Source organism: Ambystoma mexicanum, chromosome 3p (genome assembly GCF_040938575.1).
Source record: "Ambystoma mexicanum isolate Mex_15411 chromosome 3p, UKY_AmexF1_1, whole genome shotgun sequence".
Classification (NCBI taxonomy): Eukaryota; Metazoa; Chordata; class Amphibia; order Caudata; family Ambystomatidae; genus Ambystoma; species Ambystoma mexicanum.
This window is the reverse complement of record NC_090925.1, coordinates 552,968,298-552,992,926: the sequence shown is the minus strand read 5'-3', so window position 1 is coordinate 552,992,926 and position 24,629 is coordinate 552,968,298. Positions and strand designations below refer to the sequence as shown.

The 24,629-nt window shown below is 45.2% G+C and overlaps 1 protein-coding gene across 1 annotated transcript in view; it reads right to left on the bottom strand.

Annotated features, from left to right (window-relative positions):
- Positions 1 to 24,629, bottom strand: part of PREX1 (phosphatidylinositol-3,4,5-trisphosphate dependent Rac exchange factor 1) — a 1,235,108-nt gene that overhangs the window by 634,513 nt on the left and 575,966 nt on the right. Inside the window, exon 7 of the mRNA XM_069651281.1 lies at positions 3,150 to 3,283. Within this exon, the coding sequence (XP_069507382.1) occupies positions 3,150 to 3,283 (134 nt within the window). The remainder of the gene's footprint in view (positions 1 to 3,149; positions 3,284 to 24,629) is intronic.

The window sequence follows — 24,629 nt, the reverse complement described above, 5'->3', positions numbered from 1 at the left end:
TGCTTTTCCCTACCCATACAGCTTCCACAGCCCTTGTTGGGGGGAGGGGGCTCTTGGACACTCCCCTGGGGGTGGAGGGAAGGCTCTGGAGATAGGGGTGATAAAAACCATGTCAATGTAGATAAGTGTGAAAACATCCTCATACGTTATCATGCACTCAGCTCAGCCAAACCCCTTTGCATGGACGGCACAGTTTCAGTCCAGCAATACACTTTAGAGGGAGTTGAGTGCTGCACTTGGTTTCTTTTTGGGCATATTGTTGATGGACAAAAAGAAATAAAACTAGAAGTTCCCCGCAGATACAAAAGGGGTAGTGGGGTAAGGTAATCAATATTCTTTTTTTGTTACCCATTTGTCAAGGTGACAGAAAAAGGACAAAGTGGGGTAATATACAACATACAAAGATAGATACTGTATCCCAAATTAGTTTTTTTCCAGCATAGGTTTTCTAGTGATTTCAGACAATTCATGCTTTGCTCTCATGGTCTAAGAGGTCAAACTGAATTGGTCAATTAAAAATATTCTTATTGTTGATACCTACTGTCATGAAGGTGGCACAGATCAGGAACCACACCAAGATTACATACATTTCCAAGAACTAAACCTATTGAGGGAAATAGCATAGGATGTGGCAAAAATGATGATATTGGGAAGGGTAATGGTGTACAAACTGAAGACCTTGGGTTGATATAAAATCAAAAGTGTGATTAACCTCGGGATAGGAAGGAATCTCGTCCATCATCTTGCTCTCTCACAGCAAGACCTACTTGGCAGACCCAAGTCAGGCTAAAAGGTTCTCACAATTTTCACGGCAAGTCACCGGTTTCAGGGTTCCCGGCACCCTTCTCTATGCCAGCCTCAGTCTTAAGGGTGTCCAGCACCATTCTGGTCTCTCCACATCTCCTACTTCAGCTTCTGGTTCAGTTGTTGTTTCTCTATTTTATACCAGGTGCCATGGTGCTGCCTTCAAACTCTGTTGAATTTGGATGAACTCCCACAAAAGTGTTCAGTAAAGCGAGGTGACTGAGCTATACTTACTCTTCCCAAATCCCTAAAAAGAGTTCTTTGATTTCAATGATTCTGAGGACCTTCTCCTCCTGGATGCTTCTTTAAATCTGGTTGTGGCCTCTCCTCGTAACTGGGCCATGCTCAGTCTTTCACTAACCCCTACCTTGGGCTCATTGGCCTCCACAAGCCTTCCTGTGCAGTTACCTCACTCCTACTGTTTTTCTCCTCCTGATAATCACTAGCCTCATTGGGTCTTTCACCACTTCCTCCTGATATTCACCACCCTCCTCAAATCCTTCTTCCAACTCCTCCTCTCAACTCTTCTGGATGTGTACAAATCGTCCTTGCTCCCTCACTGCCTGATGATCTTTAACAACGTCCTCCTTATTCCCCTCTGTCGTCATTTTCTAATAGTTACCAATCTCTTAACTCTGCCTCCTTCTATTGTCTAGACCAACTTCCTCTCTAAGTTTCTCCTTTGTCTAAATTTCCTACTATTTTTAAATCTGCACCGCCCAAGGCTCATCTTTCTTCGCAGGCACCTCCAAGCATCTCCAGACTCTCACCATCAGACCCTCTTCCAAACACCCACACTGTCAGAGAATCTGGACTTGTATATCCCTGTAACCCCTATCCATTGGCCTGGACTCTGTTTAAGGTTCTGCACCTGTGAGGACAAATTGGTGAGGGTCTGATATGGCAGGGATCAGTAGGTTGACTTAGGCTCATTAATGGACCAAGGAGGCAGTGCAAGACTTAATGGGTGACCCGCCATCTTGGATTTTATGTAGGTTTTCGCTGTGGTCGGCCATGAGCAGGGGGTGCTGTAGTAACTGCTTTACCAAAGCTGGCGCTCAGGAATGCTATGAAGTGCAGTCAGTGTTAATGGTCTAGATCCCTTCATGGTACTGCATGAACTCATTTCGTCGGCTGTGTTAGAGAATATTGCAAAGTCGCGTAAGAATTAGTAAAGCAAAAGCTCTCTCTCCATGAGTGTAGTAAATACAAGTGAAGTGGAAAATGCTAGACCATTTTCACTGCCATTACGATCATTCTTGAATACCAACCGTAGTCAAGCGCATACCGCAGCATACCACAGCACCCTCTGCTCTCATCTGACCACAGCAAAAACCTTCATAACACGCAAGATGGCGAGGCAGTCATTTAAAGACTTGGACTGCCTCTCTGATCCATTGGTGAGCTTATCCAACAGAAACCAAGAGTGTTCATGACCTTGGACTGTTACAAGTAAAAAAAAAAAAGCTTCAACCCCGAGGAAGCACACAGATAACATTGGTACGCTGAGAAGTATATTTCCAACCTTAACCTCATCTGCTGGACACATTCTGTATACTTGCCTACCAGAACCGCACCTCCAATGAAGCAGACAGGTGAACCATACACCACCCGCAGCACCTCTAAACCTTCTACATAGCAGCACCACCATTGACTTCACAACTGCCAATGCTCCTGACTGACTGGTCACCTTGCAAGGACACAACCTTTGACTGCCTGGGGTCAGAAATGTTTGAGGATATTGGACCATGAGGCTCAAACCACTTGGTTCGCTTTTGGAAAGGCACCAGAATGATCCATAGACACAATGCTATCCTTTACAGTTGCCATGTCTTGAATATGAAGCCCTGTAATTACCACTGGAGACCATGCACCCTCAAGACCAGTACCCAAGATAAAGAACTAAGACTGCTCTTCTATACATTTTGAAATCCAAATGGCTCACATGTAACCAGCATCAACACATTACTTACCTTTAACACGACATAATAATATATTTTCATATACCTCTGTGTGCACAAGCTCTTTTTTCAAAGTGTCATTGTGTTACAATCTATTTGTTTTCAGCCCACTCCACTGCTAGGCACAACCGTTAGCCGAAATAATTTAAAGAAAGCTCAGCCAAGCTTCAGTTAACTTGGGACCAAACTCCAACATTCCTTTGGAATGAAAAAGCTTCTATATGATTTGGTGTTGCCCTTTGACGGTGGCACTTACTGAGTAATCTACTGGGGTTCGGTTGAGAACTCCCATAAGTAACAGTAAGAGAACCAAATAACAGCGCTAATGAAAAAGACAATGCAAGCCACAGGTAATGAACAGAGCAAGGAGAATGAATTGCTTACCTGGACTTCCGCTTGCAGTAGACGAGAAGACTATCGAACAAAAAGAAAGTTCGCTCCTGAATGTTCCCCGCTGAGATTTTTAACAAGGTCCCCTGCAGTAGGAGCTGCGTGCAGATGTCAGTCAGGTTTGAGCCCTAAGGGAAAATCATCGTTAATATTCCAATTGTACTGTTATTTTAACCAATTAGAGTAAAGGCTCCATTATTTTTAGCATTTATAAAGTAACTTGGCAGGAGAGCAGGGATAGCCCCAGAACTAGCACTGCACAGCCTCCCTCCTCCGCCCTCCCCACTCCCCGAATGCAGAAGCCTTGTGTCAAGGAGTTTCACCACAAGTGTAGGCCTAGGCAGATGTGTACTCTATGCACATTTACACTTAACACGGTGTTTGCACATTTAAATGTGTGGCATTCCCTAAAATACATGGGTCACATTTATTTGTTTTAAGAATGCCACAATTATAGTAGAAGATTGTTTAAAAAAGTAATGTGGCATTTCACTGAATCTTCAAAATAGTTACTTGCTGATTGAGAAGAGTATTATATTTAAGCCCGATATTTGCATTTTGGAATCCTGGTGGATAGTAAAGCACCCTGAAACAGTTTTCCTAGTGTCACATGATGTTAAACAACTCCACTTTGAATATTACCTACCATGGAAAACCAACAATGCAAACTAGATTCAAACCTTTGAAAAGCATTCAACGGTTTGCTAGTTTGAAATGATTCCGAACATAAATCGGAGCAGAATACATATTATTTCCTGTTCTTTAAAGCGTGATATTGGAACTTCTCAATCATTACCCAGGCTTTGCATTTGACCATGAACTCTCATTTGAGCTACATGTTCAAGAATGGGCAAAGAGGTCAGATTCTGAACTACATATCCAGAAATATGTTCTCCCCTTTCTTAATATGACCCTAAGAATCCAGGCCATGCCTGCTACAGTGCTTTCAAGGTTGGATTATAGAATAGCTTTCTGCTTGGATCCCTTAAGCGACTCCTCAGGCAAGGACAATCTACTCAAAAGAAGGCAGCAAGAGTCGTCCTGGTCCTCCTCCAACCTTGCGATCACAATTGGCCGGCACGACTTTCATCCGCAGGCTCACTGGTGATGCACACATCAACTTCAAGACCCTCTGTATTGTTAAGAGCCTACTGGAACAATGGAGCATTATACCCCAGTCAGAAGACCAAAACACAAATTCCTCCCAAGCTCAGATCGGTTTTCCTCCAGCCTGAAAGTGTGTATCACTTTTAGGGAAAAATAATATGGTGGCAGAACCAGAACCGCTCCCGGGAATCAACTACCTGTACCCAAATGAGCAGTACAGGACCACCTACAACTGCTGTAAGAGGTTAAATAACTTCCTCTTCAGGTGATAAGTTTGGTCTGGACCCAGAGACTAAGGGGAAGCTCCCCGACCCTCTTCAATCACCGTTTTACTCTGCCACTCTAATTTTTAGTGTTGTCTATCAGGTGGCAATAATGCACTAACTAGAAGCTGAAACTATTGCACTGGAGCACAGCTCAGAGGGAAATGGGATCTGAGGAATGGCACACAGCTGGTGGAAGTTGTTTGGTTCTATATCCATCCATTGACTGGTCATGGCCATGGTGGTCTCTATGGTCATTCCTGCCCTGTACAAGCTCCTCCCCACCCACACAATTCTCTTGGGAGCTTCACATATTCTCATTTTGCATCATTTTTGTATCGCCCTAAAATGTCGATAAAAAAGCTAAATGTGCGTTTACCAGGCATTCGGCTGCGAGCAGAATTCAGAATCCCATTGTACCGAACTATGGGAGGGGGGATTGCTGGACTGTCCCCCGGTCCTCCTATTTGGTATAATGGGTTTGGTGGTTGCAGGGGTGTCCCCCACTTCCATTACATGGATATCGGGGGACAAAGTAGAAAAAAAGGACCCTGCAGTGCCAGTTCCCACCCACGTTAGTGGAAGGGAACTGACGTTGCAGGGACAGAGGGGAATCAGCGGCACTCAAGGAAGTGTTCTGCCCAAAGGTAAGTAAGGATATAAAGGGGTAGCAGGTATAGGGCTGTGGGAAAAAGTGATCTTTGTGATCACTACGTAGCGTGTTGTGCAAAGTTGACATTTTCGTCCTTGAAAATTCAGGCCGCGCAGTCAAAACATAGATACTACAATATTCACTGTTTTATGATCCAGTTGGCAGCATCCCGGTATACTGTTACACATCTCCAGTATACTTCCAGTTGGTAAACTCATTATGTTTGCACAATGCCAGTATCTTCCCAGAATTGCGAGTGTATCCACAACTAGCAAGTCAAGTTCGAACATTCGCAGCATATTTCCCGTTTCTGTCATCCTCCCAGTGTGTTCTCTGGTTGCCCAACCCTAGCAAAGTCCTGGTTTGCAGTATCCCAGTAAGCATATAGGTTGACCAAACGCAGCATATTTCCAGTTTGTAGTTTATCATTCTAACCCGAGTTAACATCCCTTATATATATCCTCACATATTGCAAAATCCCAGTATGCTTCCAGTTTAAATCATCCAAGAGAACAGTTAGTTTTAGAACCTGTGGTAAACCAGAATCAGGAGCCAGACAAGGTCACAGGTCGAGTTTCAGAATGTCTTTATTTTTCTCAAAATAACCCTAAGCTGGCCCTAAGGTGCTTGGCCCTAATCTAGTAAAAGAATAGTAGTCGAAGGGTGCTCGTCAGAATGTCCCAAATCAAATAAGGTCTGTCGTCCAGAAAACCTAATCTATTGTACATTCTGTCCCTTTCACTATACTATAACAAACAAGATCCTATCTTCAAAAAAGGTACAATAAGGCCTCTACTCAACAAAGGAAATGGTGGCTGGTTTCTGACCCCACAGTTAAATCTTGTGATCTGGGAAAGGTTGTGGGCTTGTTGTCCAGTTAAAAAAAAGAAATAGTTCAAGTGTCTTTTCCAGTTTCACCTTTTTCTATTGTCTTGGAAGGATAGATCAGGGGCAGCATGCGTGCCTTGGCAGCAAGACGACATGGAGCACCACAGGTTCGATCCCAGGGTGCACGCTTAGAAACCTCTGGGTATTAAGCGTGTTATAAATATCATATCATGTCTCAGTATAGGAATAGTCCCTTTCTCCATGTCTGATACCCAGTCATTGGTTGTGGGTCTTTCATCAACCCTGGGGATCCCCTCGTTCACAAGGTCAATGCAGGCCCTTTACTTGGGCTTCCCACCACAGAATCTTGTAATAGTCTCTTTGCTCCGTTCTTTCCTCGTTTTCACCTCCTTCTGGGGTTTTGTGTTCCACACCCCTCCCTGGGGATTGGTTGCATTTACTCCACCTTGTGTTCTGGCTACGGTGCCCCGCCTTGGGGTTTGATATTGGTTGCCATGCCTCTGGGTTGTCTTGTGACACCCCGCATTGGGGATTGGTATTGGTTACTGAGTCTCTGGCAGGCCTTTCCGTCCTCCTCCCTGGCATAACTGTTTACCTTACCTCTTCTCTCTAGGTGGTGGTCTGCCGAGTGGGCTTTCGTGTATGCCGACACGGTATGGCCTTTCCAGCTCCTCTCCCTAGCTCTGCGTCCTTTGGAGCTGCTGCTCCCTTCCTGGTTGATTGAGGGGTTTCGGCGTTGGTCTCTAGCTGTGCCATTCCTCCACTGCTTGAGAGGCTTTGACTGCTCAACAGCTGGCTGAGTCGGACTCCTCTGCATGGTGTCTCGGCAGAGAAACTTCATGTTCTGCAGGCTTGTCCACAACCGAATCCACCACACAGGGCTTCCGTTCAATTGTTCTACCACACCTCCCAGGGTGAGGTCTCTACTCCTTTTCAGCAACGCTCATGGGACCTTTATCCATCCAACAGCGAGGGGGTGGGTTTGTCTCCCACCTTTGCTTCTGAGACAAATAATGAATTATAAAAGTAAGAAACCAATGCCGTTCATCTGTGTTTTCAAGTTCGTAAACGAGTTAACTGCCATATAACCAACAAAACTTTTAGACCCTTGGGGCATGTGGGGATAACCAAGATCCCTCCTTAGAGATTGTCCGTCCTAAAGTGGGGAAAGCGAGGGAGGGGCCACCCCAGTTGAACCCCGCTTGTCCTGTCCCCTGGGGTGTTAAGCTTAGCAGGCTTACCTCCCTAGTCACAGAGGGGGTGGCTCAGCCTTGGGTAGAGGAGATGAATTCCATGGACTCATCACAAACCCCAATATACTTCTTGTGTCGCGTGTCTTCTTAGTCCATCACAAGACACAATAATGGATCTCTGCCTGGGAAGGCACAATTTCTTTGCTGCAGCCTTGAAGTGCATCCCCATGATGGTGAACTGCACCCAAATCAGCTTACTCATTAGCATTTCAGATTTGGTGCAGCAGGTTTCCCCTTCTGTAAAGGCTTGGCAGGCTGAAGAACGATGGTCTGGAGGGTTGCCCACAGCAATGCCAGAGGTTAGGATTAATGCCAAACCTTCAAGGCATCCCCACCATTGTTTTGCATAAGTCCCCCAGAGTGGGACAGGTATTCCTAGACATGGTCCCAGAGCCTGCTGGGCCTAGATACCCAATCTACTCCTCACTGATGAAATCCATTGAGGCCGAAACATGTCTGGGTATGCTTGTGGTCTCGTGCAGAAGGGATGTGACCTAGCAGTTTGGGGTGGAACCAAGCCTGATTTGCATATGGCATTTCCCCTTCAGTAATGGCTTAGAAGGCTGAAGAACAATGGTCTGGAGGGTCGCCCAGAGTAATGCCAGAGGTTAGGATTAATTCCAAACCTTCCAGCCATCAAGTCTTGGTTTTGCACCGATTCATGCACACCACTACTCAGACTTGCCAAAGTCAAACACATTCTAAAAGCACAAACTGCTAAAATATAGAAATGTAATAGCTCCTGCACATTAATGAGCAGACCTTTGCATGCCCTAGTACAATACCAGGTTGTATGAAGTGCATGCTACCAACAGCAGCATTATGATAGAGCAGAAAACATGAATACACCAATCTAGGCTATAGTTCTTGGGGCATATTTGCTGACATTCGTCTTTCAAATGGATTAGGTTGGATGATGCCAACAAACCACAGGACACTACAGTGCTCATTTCAAGTGAGGCTGATTATTTTAAAAGAGTACCTGAAGAGGTAACAACCCTTACTGTTGGTGGTGATCTAGGGATGGGGGTATGCCATGTTATAGGAATACTGCAATTGTGACTCCAACAGGTTGTGGGTTTACTTAAATGCTGCAGTTGGCATTTCAGTAAACCTACAAGTCTCCTGTGAATGATCATGTTACATCATCTCCATCCTCATCTAGAAGATGGAAATTGATAAAGTACAGTAGTGGATCATCCAGCTACTGCACAATTCTTGTACCACAGGAAAGGATGATTTTTGACCCGTCTATGCATTACAATGCAAAGAGGGTAAGAAGGTGGGCATCACATTAACCGACTTGTTCACACCACACCTTTTGTGAGTCATCATGCCAAAAATCCCAGCAAGCCATGTACAATTGTGGGGATAAAAAATATGTGGGCTTTTCATGTGGTATTCTGCCAGTAATCAGGTGGCATCTAACTCCAGCACTGGTCATGGGAGACCACTGGAATATTGCAGGCAGTAAATACCTGCTACACTTTAGTGGAGCAGGTTGCAAAACAGCTGGCATTTTAATGTATTTAGTTATTTATTTATTTAGCCAAAACATCCTCATCAAGAGACTGGAAGAAATAGGAATCGTCGACATGGTGCTGCTCTAGATTAAGTCTTTCCTATTTGAAAGAACAGAAACAGTATGGATAAAACAATTCAAATCCGTGCCGTTGGACACCACCTGTGGAGTACACAAGGATCCTCCCTATCCCCACTCCTCTTCAACATCTACATGACTCCACTAATCAACCTCATCAAAAGGCACTGCTTCACCTGCTACAATTATGCAGATGACACCCAAATCATCTACAAAATCAAAGTCTTTGGGTTGACTTTGAGGCTGTTTGTGTTCATCCATTCGTAGAGTTCTTTGAGATAGTCTACTAGCCTTGTGGTCTCCTCTTGTATATCCAAAAAACAACGAAGCAACCAATATGTCCCATGGCCAATAGAACTAGGAACAGCGCCCATGCCATCCAAAATAGTCAAAAACCTTGGAATCCTAATCGACAACGAGCTTACTCTGGAACCAAAAGTGAACACAATAATGAAGAAATGCTTCTTCCACCTGCACACAATCAAATGATCCTACCATTCCTCTACTTCAAGCACAAAACACTGTCCATCATCTTCCCCACCATGTCCAGGATAAACGACACCAACAGCCTATACCTCAGAACGCTGGCATATCTACTGAAGAAACTGCAATTTATACACAACACAGCGGACAGACATCTCAAACTCTCACAAAGGGACCACATCACTCCTGCGCTCATTATGATCAATTCTGGATAACATATATGGGGTGTAGTCAACTGTAATCACAGCAACTGCCTACCATATGTGGAAATAATTTCTCCATCTGACTGACCTGGGTGGCTAGCTGAGGGGGGTTCTTTATTGTCATTTAGTGCTTTATCATGTCTTTTAATGTATTAACTCATTGCTATTAATTAGCTTACGTGTTATTTTTACATGCTCTTATTAATTGGAGGGCTGCACCCCCTTGAATGTAATTGAAACATACAGGATTTTAAATATACATTGTGTTCTTTTATGAAATTGAAGACTCTGAGATATGATATGTTATATATGTATTGGTTATCTGCTTATATATTGTTGCAGTATCATTGTAATATTCATTATTTTTATTATTATGATAGACATTCTATATTATACATGTGCATCTGTTTTTAATGTGCAAAATTGGATAACCATAAGCACAAATAAACAAAACAAAAATAAACTCCTGCGCTAAAGATGCTACATTGGCTGCCAGTCAGAAAATGAATCACATTCAAAACACTGTGCATAACAAACAGAACAATCCACGGTCAAGGAGCAGGATTCTTACTAAAGAAAAACATCATTTACCAGCCGGCTAGAACACTCAGATCCAGCAACGACATCCAACTGGAACATAAACCATACACAAGGAAAACACTCGGTGGAGCAGCATTCTCTTGCCTAGCCGCTAAAATTTGCAACCCTATCCTGCGAGAATTACAAAACATGAAGTACCATGTAAAGTTCAGAAAAGTCCTAAAAACATGGCTTTTCAGCTCAGAACCTGATGAAAATGAATGAGGAACACCCACACCCCTCGGAACAAATGTCAAGACGGAGGACTAGGCCAGACCACGACAAAGTACAGGGAAGTAGAGAGATGATCGAATGGGAGACTCAGGTGCACCCTTTCCCATAGAGGCCCCTACCGGAAACTAAGAAGAGAGATAGCACCAACCCAAGTTGAGCCACAGAGGGCATTAGAATTGAAAGGGAAAGAGTGGCGACTGAACAGATAAACCACGGGGCCCAGAGCGCCCAAGAGCACAGGGAAGGGGTCCAGGGAGGTGATGGTAGGCTGCAAACAAGGATATGCCAGCGGACAAAGCGGTGTAGACATCCATTAATCTGAACATGGGGGGGGGGGGGTTGGAGGAGGCATCATCTCACCACTTAACAGCCCTGCTACCAACCCACAACTCTGCACAGAATATAGGAGGGAGACCCCCCCCTAGCACACTACAAAGCACGACACTGGCAGGGACATCTGCCATAGGTGGCCAAAACAGAGGGGGTATGATAAAGCGCCACCACTAACCAAGCCAATAACAAACTCTTCCCTCTGCTAACACCTCTCAAACTCTAAACAAAACACAACCATACCTATACAGCACAAATAACCACACGCACTTCATTACACTGCAACAATGAAACAAAACCACACATAGCCTCGCACAATGGCACATGGCGGCTACTGACCGAAAAATAACAACACTGAGCGAACAGTGTAAACAGAACTGAAGCTGCCAACAGCACCACAGCTCTCTAGCACTTTTCCCCGCTCACTCCCACTAACTTACCCTCCCCTCTTGCTTTCCAGATCTGTCAAAGCGCCAGGGGACCATTCAGGGGGTGATAGTTCACCATATAAATATCCTTTAACATAACATACCATACATAACATTTATATACAGGTGGAACAATGCTCTTTGGATCACAAAAGAACGCAAAATAGATACAAATTTGATGGGAAGCATTGAGCTTCTTACAAAGGGGTGAGTTTAAGGGACATTCTGACCAGATTGTGGAGGGGAGTGAATGGAACAGTCACCGGGGACAATACATAAGTGGACCTACCACAGTAGATTAAGGACCACCAACACTGATATGATAGGTTATTTATAACGCGCTTAATACCCAGAGGTTTCTAAGCGTGGACCAGGGGATCGAACCTGTGTTGCTTCGTGTCCTCTTGCTTCCAGGGTGAGCACGTTGCACCTGAGCTATCCTCCCGAGACCTGGACATTTTTAAGTGCAGGTAGGTGGCACGGCCAGCATGTGTACAGTACTGCCTGTTTCATTGTTACTGCCTCAGATGTAGCGAGTCCCTATGTGTTTCAATACTTAATGGTCATTTTCTACACATATGGAGTTCCACCGATGACCGATAAGGACATTGAATAAAGGTTACACTGTTTAACAGAACTAAATCGCCTGCAAAGTCATCATGTTCCAGCTTTAAGTGTCTAAAGGAATGCGTATAAACAATGCATGATGCGTGGCTAATGTGAATACCACCCAAACATAGATGGAAGTGTAGCTATGAACATCCATTAAGGTTTGTTAAAATTGCTTAAAAGAAAGATACGATTTTGGAGATGGAGGCAGTTTAAACCTGATCCCGGGTCACAACGAGCAGAAATGGTAGGAAGTTATCCAGGAACTTGTTTTGATCTGTACAATATGTTTTGTGGTCTTTCTGATGAACTTGCCATCCCAAAATAAATCGCAGCTGGCGGACTCACGTCTTGCGCCAGATGTCAAGTTCATTTATTCGGTAAAAAAATAAACAAGAATTCCAGCAGGGGCATGTTTGAAAAAGAGAAAGGGAGCGAGAGGAAGGGATGTACCCAACAAAGAGAGAGGACCTGGTCACGACCCCTGGAAAGAGGCCTTCCCTCTACAAAGTTGCTGTTGGCAGCAGACAGCATGATCTTTAGACGGTCACATGCAGTACAGCCCTCATCTGTTTCCTCATAAAAAGTCTCTGCCGGCTGCCAAAATACGTACTCTGGCTCTAGAAAAAGGAATTCGAGAACCTTATCAAAGTAAATACACTTGAGTTCCGCAAAATAATTTCAACAGTCTTGAAGTTCAGTTAATTTATAATAATACACTCAGAGCACAGTTAGCATGGACGAATCTGACCTCCGCAGTGAGCGTAGGACGGGAGGAAAGGCCAAAGATGGCCGGCCTTGATGCCTTTTGCTTGATGAGTTCAGTCATTAATGGATCCTTTAAGTTGCAGGGAAAGAACATTGATGGTGATAAAAACAAAGGCATTTCTCGTGGCGTTTGTCCAACACTCTTTCTTAAGAGAGGACCCTGCCCTGACAACATGCATCAAACCCTGGCACCCTGGCGCCCCGGCTCCCTTTTGAACACATTCCCTGAAGTGGATTAATGCACAGTATAGCGCTGGATCTACATCGGGAATGTTCTGAATTTGCCCACGCCAACCCAGCGATATATTCAGTAAAACACTTTAGCTGAAGGGACGCTATGGTTGCCTGCAATATCTAAAAAACCGAAATTCGACAGTTATGCAAAGCTTTTGTGACAGGGCTGTGGCTCTGTCAGGGTTGGCGTAGCCAAGCCCAACACAGGTGACTGAATGCAGGCAGCCTCCTACAGAGATGGCGGCCTCCCAGCCATGGCTGGAGTGGGGCAGCTGCCCCAGGAAGAAGAGGACGGTGATCAGGGAGAGCCTCGACGTATCCAGAAAGAAGCCAGAGACTGCGGCTGCATCCCCATCACGAGGGAATATTTTAAAAGGGCCCTGTAGGTCTTGAGCAACAACATCCCTGGACCGCAGCAGGGTCCATGTTGGACGCAAAGCTTACCAGTCCTTTTACGCCCTAACAAGGCCATCTCTGGTCACAACCCCTTGAGCCAGGTGAGCGATTGGACAGGGGGAGTATTCAATCCTGGAAGGGGGTGGAGTATTTGGATGTGCATGCGAGTTGTGCAGTGTGGGTTAGTTTGGTGAGGACAGAAGGCGGTAGAGTATGTTCAAGAGACCAGAGGAGGCGGGAGTGAAAGGAGGGCGGAGGCCGTTATAAGGAGGAGGCCTGTGGAGTGTTTGTGTGTGAGAGTGGAGAATGTGAGTACTAGAGGTAGAGTAAAAGTATTAAAGTGGTAGTAGCAGTAGAGGTAGTAGTGGTAGCTGGGAGTAAAAATAGTAGGCAGCAGGAGTGGCGAAGTAGCGAGTGAGAGAAATAGGTAGTAGAGGGTGGTAGTTTGAACTATTTTATTACAGAGCTAACCAGACTGATTATAATAGTAGTGGGAGGTGAATGTAGTAAGAAGATAGTGTGAGCAACGAAGAAGGAACAATAGAAGAGAGTGGGAATAGCGACAGTGAGTGGGAGAATAGGAGTAGCCATAGGCGGAGAGTGATGTAGAGATCATAAGTAGAAGTATAGCAATAGGCGAGGAAGGAGAGTGAAAGGAAGGGGGGTAACTGAGGAAGAGCGAGAGTTGGAGGTACGAGCACAAGTAAGAATAGGAGCAAGAAAGGAAGAAAGATCAAAGGGTGGAGTTGGGAAGGTGGAGTGAGAGATTGGAGGGAAAGTGATAGGGTGGTAGGACAACATCTGCAGTGACCAGTATAATGAATGCTCAGGTACAAGCTGGTGTGAAAGAAGTGATAGTGACACTGGGTGGAAGAAGGGACCATCCCTAATGACCTAAGACTACTAATCGGGGTAGGAGAGGGAAAGTTAGAAGATACCCTAGGGAGTCAGGTAGCCAATGGTTTAGGCAAAATAAGTCAAACCCCGGAAGTGAACGGCAGATGGGGGTTACCGATCCCAGCACTAACATCATCTCCCTTAGGGATGCATGGGTTAGGGTGGCAGGGAGAAGGCTGGGGTAGACCAGAGAGAGAGAGAGAGAGAGAGAGGGCCGGCCCTAGCACCAAACTTCTCGCCCTGCTAGGCCCAGTTAGCTTTACCCAGAAGTGATAGCAATCATATCTCTTACCTTAAATAAACACCCTTGGAACTACTCTGAGAACCAGCTTACTACTTTGTGGCTGGCCGCCTGCAATACTATATAAACATAACTCACACCGCTATCATTTGCTGGACACACATGAAATCAGAGTTACCATCAAAAATATTGTTATCAATAACATCACTAGTTAAGTCCACTATTTGGTTATTTCGGACCCTGTGGACGGTGCTAGGTCAGAAACAGGAGACGGACACTGGGACATATTGTCAGAATTATTTATTTTATTCTTTATTGAAATGTAGAAATAGCCGTCTCAGCGGGTGGATGCTTATGTTATTTCTGATATATGTTACTTGTTGCATTTTAATGTCTTGCATACCTGTGTTTCTTGTATATGTCACGTGTTGCATTTTAATGTATTGTATGTCACATGGTGCATTTTTATGTATGTGACTGAACTGGCCCAGACACAGGGGGACTGCTGCATTTCAATTTATAACGTGACAATTGTTCCCACCCTTGGCACAGCTAATATCTGGCAGTTTTACAGCCAGTGAATCACCTATTCCTGAGGAACTCTTACCCTCCCCAGCCCCTGCATATGTGCCATTTGTCCCCATCCTGTGACCTCCCCCTCCCCTTTCTGTCACTTGGACAGCATTGTACATCGGGGCATCTACTGCAGCACTCCTGGGAACAGTTTTCTGCTCTCCCCAAGGGGGTGTAATAAAAATGCTAGTTCAGTGCAGTATGATGGAACGCACTGCGAGAGTAGCACTGTAAAAGGGAAGGTGGCCCTTTCTGATATGTGAAATTAAAGGCTTAATTAAATGAATCCATACATTCTGGGGCATAGGTAAGTATAATCATGCATAGTGGTAGAATGAAATGCCGCAAATAGGCATTAAAATGCTTGCTTCTATTTTAAAACTGTGCAAGCATTTTGTTCACGGCAAAGGCCGCTGCAGCTGGTGAATTAGTTCAGAGTTTGCAATCCCAGGCCAGCACTGCGGGGAAAACACAGTGGTTGTTATTTTTCAAGGTAAACAGATTAGAACTTCCAGGTTCCGCCAGCAAGTAATGAATACATGGCCATTTTATAATTCAAAATAATTTATGAAATGTGATTTTTTAATGGAGCTGGCAAAAACCACAGCAGTTTAAAATCTCCCCGTTTTGTGCACCAGTATGTCCGTGGTTCAAGGCTCTGATGGTGACATGGTGGGCATCCATTCTCATGAGAATCAAGATGAGGTGACCAGGGCAGAATATTAAAGTTCTGCTGGTCATCTCAAACATTTCAGTGACTTAATTTTGTGCTGTGGGATTTGGGGGTGGATTGTGATTTGACAGGGTATAATTGAGGGCGGTGTGGGAAGGTCAGCGAACACAATTATTGCTTTCAATGTAATTTAATTTTATATGGCTTCAAAGTGCAAGTTCCAATCATTCTCGTGTTGGGAGATTTTTTAATGTTGCTCGATTGCAAATGCTAATTATTTTGTTTTCTAGAAAAGTGCTTAGTGCAGGGGAGTTTCTTGGACAGCACCTTTTCATGCAGTTCTTTTCTGCGTTCTGTTTTAATTTGCTGTTGCAGCTGTGTCTGGGGCTCTGAATAAAACTGTTACTTCTTGCAATGGCGTATCCTCCTTTTTGACTACCTTTGTAATGTTTTGGTGAGTCCTGACAAAGGGGCCTGCATATGCTACACCATTCCTGCTCCTTCCTCCTTGGACTCATGAGAACAGCTGTAGTCACTACAGGTGTGGGTGAGGGGAGCCCTTCCGTCTCCTTCCTTTGCTGTTGTCTCTAGATGTTGGCCCACCTGCCATGTCCCTGCCCCCTTCCTCAGTCCCTTCATCCACTTCCTGGGACAGCTGTGGAGGTGGGGGCTGTTCCTGGATGTGTCAGCATACCCCCCTGTGAATCCCTACACTTTTCCTGTCACTTGAATCCTGGGAACTATTTTGACATCCTGGGAAACTCTTCTCCTCCCTTCTAGAGGATGAGGGTGAGGGAGGAACAACAGATGTGAAGGGGGAACCTGTGCATGCATGCGTCATCCTACACCCTGTCATAATCAGTACCCCCTTCCTTGAACCCGGAGGACGGGCTCTGCAGGGATGGAGCAGCAGCCTTAAAAGTGAACCATGGCTGGGTCTCTTTTTTGGCTGCCGTGCTGGGTGCATGGGTGAGGGAAGGGAAGCTACAGAGACCATTAACAGGTACACTCTCTCACTCTCTCACTCACTCACTCTTCCTCTGGGTGTGCCTAGCCAGCATTCCTCTCATCAATGCCGCTTGTTTCGTCCACAGCCCAGTGAAGCTAATCATCCATGTCTAGTGTGCCTAACTTACTCTGCTGACCATGACCCTACCTCCCTATCTCTAATAAGTGTTTCTCCTGATTTCTGCAAAGACATTGGTGCCTTCTCACCAGGCTCTGTTGATTCCCTGACCCAAAACGGTGTCTCTACCCGGGGTCTCTCACACGGCCTTCCCCATTTTGGCCTGCCTTCCACAGTTTAGGATTCTACGCTCTGCTCTACACAGAAAAGGTGTAAAAAGGGTCACATTAGGATCTCCTACATAAATGCTGTCCTTAGTCCAGAATCCTATCCTGCCTGGGTTCTGCTTCCACCATTAGAAAAGGTATAACAAATTCAACTAAGACATACGTTGGGCCAATGCCTGAACCAAGGGACGTTAGCTGGTTTCTGACCCAAACGCTTGTGTCTCTTTACCAAAGGCTCCTTGCATAGATACACAGTCGAAACCCTGCACGGGTTGGCTTTTCAGTCTCATTCTTGATGCTAGTTTCTCAAAAGCACTTCCTCCTTTCTAGTCCAGGATTCTTGCAGTCTTTCTCGTCTAGTTCTTTTCCAAAGACCAGTGTTATGTGTCTATTACAGCTATGGTTTGTCTCAGTCTCCCGTTCCTCCACTCTGGGGCTTGTTCTTTTCCTCTTTCCCCACTCAGGAACTTTTTGCTCATATCCCCACTCTGGTGAGCCAGAAAAAGGACTGCGACAATGAGACATTTTTCTGAATGGCAGTGTTTAACTTTAAGATAACCCCTCACCTGGCCGTATTGCTATGAGGGAATTCCCCATCTTTCCAGCTTAAAGTTAAGGTGCACGTCAGAACGTCTCATCAAAATAATCCAGCCAAACCTATGCTGGCTAACTGGCCCTACCTTTAAAGAAAACAAAGGAACAAAATCCATAGGGATCAACAGTTACGCTTGGTTTGCTCTACTAGCGGTCTTCTTTCCCCAAAGAAATGTCTATATCCTACTTGCCTCTTCTCTGGGTTCCCCACATGGGCCTCTGGGGCACAGACCTATTCAAACAAAAACGTCTGATGCAGTGTGGGGGATATTTATTTCTACTGCCTTTACTGGCCTCGCTCCCCTATGAAATCATTATTAATCAAAGTAATGGTTTCTTAGTCTCAATTACAAAAAAAGGTTTGGTAGGGTTCACTGAAATAACAATGGTGATTTCTTGGGTCTCTCCCACATTCCTTGAACAAACTCCAGAAGTTTATATCCAATGTCTTGTATTTGTCTTTGAGTAAGGCAAAAAAGTTCTCAATTCGATATCGGACAATCTGGGCTGATTAATTGATGAGATTCCCCCTTTCCTTGTCATAGTTTTTCAGGGTCCCTAATCTATTATACTTCTGTGTTATATCTAGCCTTTTTGTAGAGATGCCTAGTCCTTTCAAAAACCCTCTTTTCCGGTGTTCCCTTCTCCTACTATGGGTTATTTTCGTTTGACTCACTCTCCTTGGACCTTTGCTTTAGACTTTCCCCTTTGGGAATCCTTTTCTGGGTGTGGGATATTAGTTTCCCTTCCTGAGGTTGGCAGCTGGTAAACCTTCCAGCCATCACCTCTTTGTTTTTGCTTTGTCACCCCGAGTGGGACGGGTATGCCCGACGTGGGTCCCGTGCCTGCTGGGCCTAGAGACCCAAGCTACTCCTCACTGATGAGGCCCAACAAGGCCGAAACATGTTTGGGGATGCTTGTGGTCTCGTGCAGAAGGGATGTGACCTAGCAGTTCGGGCTGAACTGCCCCTTTTGGGGTGGGACCAAGCCTGATTTGCATACGGTTTTTCCCCTTCTGTAATGGCTTGGCAGGCGAAGAACGATAATGATGGTCTGGAAGGTTGCCCAGAGCAACGCCAGTGGTTAAGATTCAGTCTAAACCTTCCAGCCATCACCTCTTTGTTTTTTCCTTAGGTAGAGCAGGTTCCCAGTTTTGATTCAACTGTTTATTTCTTTGATTCACTATGCTCGTCTGTTATATTTAAATCTTTGTCTGGCCAATTAGTCTGTCCATCTGCAAGGTTCGCTTTCGGGTTTCAGATGGGAGCTTTTGCTGCGTCCCCCGTTTGGATTTTAGTTATAGTTCATTCCTTTTGTTATCTGTTTTGGATAAGACGATTTATTCTCAGGCTGACATCTGGTGACCCCTTTTCAAGCCATCAAGGTACTTTACCCATTTTGCTGACTTGACTTAAATGTCTGAAATTATGCAGTTGCCTATGCCTTACACCTCCTTTGTGCCTACTAGCCGTTCCTTTGTCTCCTTCTCAGATATTTTGTGCCTCTCTGCAGGCTTCACATTCAAGTTTCTGAAAGACATTTAATATGGCCCCTTTTTCAGACTTTCATTGAGTTTCATTCTCTTTTTTTCTGAATGTACGTATTTTCTTAACAAATATTCTGCTTCTTCAGATATATAGCTAATTGCCTCTAGTGCTTCACTGTACCTTTGAATCAAAGTGTTTGCCACTCCCCTTTTCGCGCTACGGAACACGGCTGCCCATTTCTCTCTCCAGACGTCCCACCACATACCTTGAAACTTATGGTCTTTTTTCTCTGTGGGGTGCGGGTTTCTTGCATCCGGCAGCAGCTGCCTTCCTTCTACCTTGGCAGTATGGTTCGTTGCACCTTCTGCTGGTGCTCTCAGCCAGAGAACAAGGAGCTTCACTACCCTGCCATCTTTGGTTTCAGTAGCATTCCGCTGGCCTCTCAGCCACCACTTAGCATTGGTAGTCCAGCCTCAAATGTGCATCAGTTTTGCACGAAAGATGCAGTGTCCACCCTGCAGGTCAGGTCTCTGCTTGCTGGCGCTCGCATCAGCTCTCTCTCTAGTTGCTGCGCAAATGAGCTATTTGTAGTTTTCCCCAATGAGAAGCACAGTCCCATTGGTCCCATGAGCTTGTGTTTTGGGAGGGTTGAACAAACACACTAATTCCGGCAAAGGCCCCGTCCGGTCAATAATTATCAATTCCCATGTAGGATGAAAACATGGAATTTAAGGGAGATCTCATTGCCTTAAGAGATTGGCGTCCTTGCCCTCTAAGGGGAAGTCACTGCCAGTGAGATCCCGCTTGCCCAATCCCCTAGACAGGGTTTTGCTTAGCAGGCTCACCTCCCTACTCCCAAAGGGGGTGGCTCCCCCTTGGGAGAAGGGACTAATTCAGTGGATTCATCACACCCCTCTGGAGTTCATCTCACCCTCATCCCTCGCTCTGAGGTTTTTCTTTGCACTCTCCACCTTGGGTCTCTTGGTATTCTGCCATCCTTGTGGCTTATTGGTTCTCACCCCACCTTGGGGTCTCTTTGGGCTCACACAACATTGGGGCTTCTTGGTTCTCACCCTGCCTTGGGGTCGCCTTGGGCTCACCCAGCCTTTGGTCTTCAGGTTTCTCACCCTGCCTCTGGGTCTTTATTTGATCACCATGCCTTTAGGCTTCATGTACTCCCCCCACCCCCACTCTTGGGTTGACCTCTGCTCTACCCACCTTGGGGGTCACTGAGGGCTCTCCCCCTTCCTCCATATTCTCCTTGCTTGACTTCGCTGTCCTCCTCCGAGGTTCCCTGGAGCAACTACATACTCTTGTCTTCTCAGTGGGGCTCCCCAGAAGGGTCAGTGATACCGTCTGATGTGGAGCCATTGATGCAGCGCATCAACTCTGTTCTTTCTAGGACATGGCTTGCCCTCACTGCTCGCTGGCGTCCGGCAGGACTCTACTTCCCTGCACCCCAGTCTCCCACTCTCCAAAGGGCTCAGCCTTTCCAGCTCCTCACAAGGTGGGCGCTGCAATCTCTCTGTGGTGTCAACCACCTCACTGAACACCACGCCTGGCTTACTCTTATGCAACCTCGCCACACCTCCCATGGAGTACCTGGCTCTGTTGAGCATGCAGTCTTCTCTCCCTCGTTCTGCTTCTGAATGGCTCTTTATCTGGTACACTTCCAGGGGGCTGGACCATCCACTGTTCTGCCATTTCAGGCGAATACTACAGGTATTTCAGGTCAAAAAGCAAACCAGCCATTGTAACAGGAAGTTTTATATGTTTCAACTCCTTCATAGCCAACAAAGGTATTCAAGTTAAGGGGGGAAAGGGAGTATAGCTCCTGTCCCTTTCTGGGGGTTCACTCCCAGTCGGATCCCACTTGCCTTGTCCACTATGGGTTGGCCAGTGTAGCAGGCTCACTTCCCTAGTCCCAAAGTGACAAACTCATTGAATTTGTTACAGGGCGCACTACACCATCTCCATCACTCCTTGCCTACCATGGTCCTACCAAACCTTCTTCTTTTCCACCTTTGCTCCAAGTTGGCTGCACACTGATAACTCACTATCACCCTACATAACTTTCCAACCCAGTCCTAAGGCAATGGTCTCCATCTCATAATCTTACTGTCCACTCTGATCGCCCCAGAACCCACAACTGACCACCCAACCATTCTTGCATTCACTTCCTCATCACTATTTCTCCACCAGTCACACATCCCTCTCCCCATCTATCACCAAATTCAAATCCAAGCCCGATTCACACACTCTACTCCACTTGCTCACTCCACTGACCTACCCTTCACCAAATGCAACTCTGCACTGTCCACCACCTTTAATGATGACTAACGTACACACTCCTTTACCCCTATTACCCCCATCACCCAAGTCCTCAAATTTTGATCTCCATAGCCATCAAGATGCAGAGGACAACAAATTGCTGATTGGCAGCTAGCCTAAAGAGCAATCTTCCACTCTTCCCACTGCCTAAAAGGACCCTCTACTGACCGGGACCATAGCTCTCCACAAAGCCAAATCTTTCAATTACTCTAATCATGTTCTCTCCGTCTGCACGCACCCTCAACTCCAAGCCATGCTTTCTGACCCAAGACTGCTCCATTTCTTATCCCTCCCAACCAGTGACTTAGCCAAGAAAATTGCTAAAATACAGGATACATTGTCCCCATTCTCCCTTCCTCACACTCTCCTTTTTATATGTCAGGTTCCTCAAGGGAAAGGGGTTTCTGTGAGGAGAAATCTTTGGCGGCCTGTAGAAGTCCACTCCAGAAATATTAGGGGCATAAGTAGTTTTGGAGAAAAATGTCCAAGTAGAAGTTGTATAGCATGTCTGTTGGGTGTTTAACCTTTCACATTTTCCCTTTGTGTTTCAGATGGACATCTCTGTTGAAGATCAAATGGCCCAATTGGTTAGATGCCTCTTGCTTGATAGTTTAGAATCTGGCTGAGGATTCGAACACTGCCTTTCATTAGATTTCTTTAAGGTGCAGGTCCAGTCTTTGAGCTCAAATTTGTACCTAGCCTCAGACCACCTGAGCTGGGAAAAAGAGCGAAACCCCCCTCTGATGGGCATGATCCAGAGGACTGGTTGGCTAAGAATAATGGTTAGTAAACTGTGAAGCCAATCTTGAAAACTAGTTCATTTTGATGAAGAAAGTCATTTTTACTGTTAGAAAGTGACCTATTACTGGAAGAATCATAAATAGCGGTGGGATCATATGTACCTGGATGGAAGTGAAGCTCAGTTAATGGACTAGTAGCACTACGCTTTGTAGAAAATTATATTAATCAAACATCCCCCATCAGCTTTATTGTAAGAACAGTGTGAGCTTCTAAGTATCAGCTCCAGTGTGTGAACATCCATGCATCGTGGAAAGCAACTGAACCATAAAATAACAAAAGACTGTCAAAGTTAGAAGTGTGTGCATATATTCAAACAATGCTGCTGAAAGGAAAGCAAAGCAAATGAGCTGGATGAGATGGCACAAAAGGTGCTAAATAACAAAGAAGCTGAATAGTATCAAAACAAGAGACTGTCAAGTCTGCAAGTGTGCGCAGTGAGTATAAAAAGTCCTGGCACGGGAGTAGACCAGGCATTAAAAATCAAGAGTGTTTTGAGAATATGAGAAAAAGTGTGTGAGAACAAGCGGTCAACAGATAAACAAAGCCCTGGCAGGAGAGTACACAAGGCGTTTGCCAGAAAGAGGTGTTTATGTAAAAGGCAAGCCCTGGCAAGAGGACTTTCCAGGCAATGTCAAAGTGGAAAATGTTATATGAGATAATCCTGACAGAAAGATCACAAGAGATAACCCAGGAGTGTGAACAAACATATCCCGGAGTAAGCCTGGCAAGAGAGTACACCAAGCAGTACTTTGTATACAGATTCTATTGATATAAAGGAGCTCCGAGAACTGCTATTAAGTGAAGAGAAATCCAGGAGAGGGGAATTACCCTCTGGAGCTGTAAGCTATATTTACTTAGAACCTTTGTGTTGGGAGTTAAACATTTCTTCTTTTGAACACTTATAAAGGGTAAAGACATTCGACTTTCACGTTAGGGTTGATTTTAGAATGTGAGGGTCAGAATAGTACCTTGGACACATGACATGTAGTTTTGGACATTTTGATAAAGGACCGGCCCATTCATTTTGTTTTGGTAGACAGAGAGGCATTTTTTCCAAACCCTTTTTGTTTAATAAAGGTCTATGGCCAAAAGCATGAATCCCCTGTGTCCAGTTTTCATTCCTGACCCTTCACAGACAGCTGGGTGGAATTGTCGGACAGAGGATGCCACCAGTGGTAGCATGTATGGCACATGAAGTATTAAGAGGGACTGGGCCGCTCCAACTCTCTCTCCCCATTTCTGGCAGGGATCCCTGTTCCATCCCCCTCCCCCTGAGAGGGTCCTGACCCTGTTACATCTGTACAGTGCTCTGTTGCTTCAGAGTAAGGTTCCTGCTATACAATTATAGATTAATAATAATAAACCACCAACAAAACCCATGAAAATCAGCAGAAGTGAAGCAGAGAGCACACCTGGCTCCAGGAGCGCATTTTAGTTTGTGCTGGCTATTGATGTGTTCCAAAAACAGATCGAGACATATCTGACGCAGAAAGAAGAAACAATGTGGTAAAGGCTGCAATGCACACATTTTTTCCAGTGAGAACGTGTATCCGGACCCTCATAAGCACTATATTATCTGGTCCTTACCCTGATGAAAGGGGATGGAGGCCCCTCAATCTGGAGCAGGAGATCTACCAGGATGTTTCCAAGTGCCAGTCCTTCCTCAGAGGCAGGGGGTGGGAGTTGGGAGTGCAGCAGTCTCCCTCCCTTCTACCTGTCCGAGACTAAATGTGGAAAGTATTACTTCTTCAGCTCAGTTTCTGACATATAGGAATCTGGGGTATGGATGAACAGCACGTTGCATACTCATTGCCTGTACATCATGAGTGGCAAGGGTAAAGTGGGTTCAGAAGGGGGCTCTGAACAAGTCATTGCAGATAGTTTGCATAATACTAGACACAGTTGAATAGCTCATGCAGTTGCCATTGGGGGTGCAGGCACTGCCTCAGAGTAAGGTTCCACACATCAACCTTGTGTGGAGCATTTGAGACCAGTGCAACAGAGTCTAGCTTGAGCACTAATGTGATGTGAGGGTTGGAGATGCTTTGCTTCAGGTGCCTCTGCCAGTTTTCAGTGGGAACTGAAGGGCCAGAAATGTGAGACAGACACAAAGGTATAGTTTTCTCAATGTTTGCCATTTATTAAAATGAAAAGGGGTGAGATAAACACCTATCTTTCCATATCCTAACAAGGATGCACCTACCTAACAAACTAAAACTAAAGAAAGGATGACCTAGTGTCAAAAAAAGTATCTGACCCTCATACTAATACATACAACAAAATTATCCAAGGAATATTTGGCTGTTTCCAGTTCAACACAACAGTGTAAATATTCAAATGTATAGCTTTTAGAAAGTACTCCTTGTGACCAGGGTTGGGATCCATTCCCCTGGATCAATTCAGGAATACCATTGGGAAAGGTCTGATTCAAAAAAGTTCTGTTTGGTTCAACACAAAGTATTTTGACTCCACTGCGTCCTTGCACTTGGCAAAGTAAATGTCTCTTTCACAACACTTGTTCATGAACCAAAGCAATTGTTGTCCTCCACAGTACCCTTCTTGCTAAGGCAAAAGTCTCTCTCACAAAATACAAGTT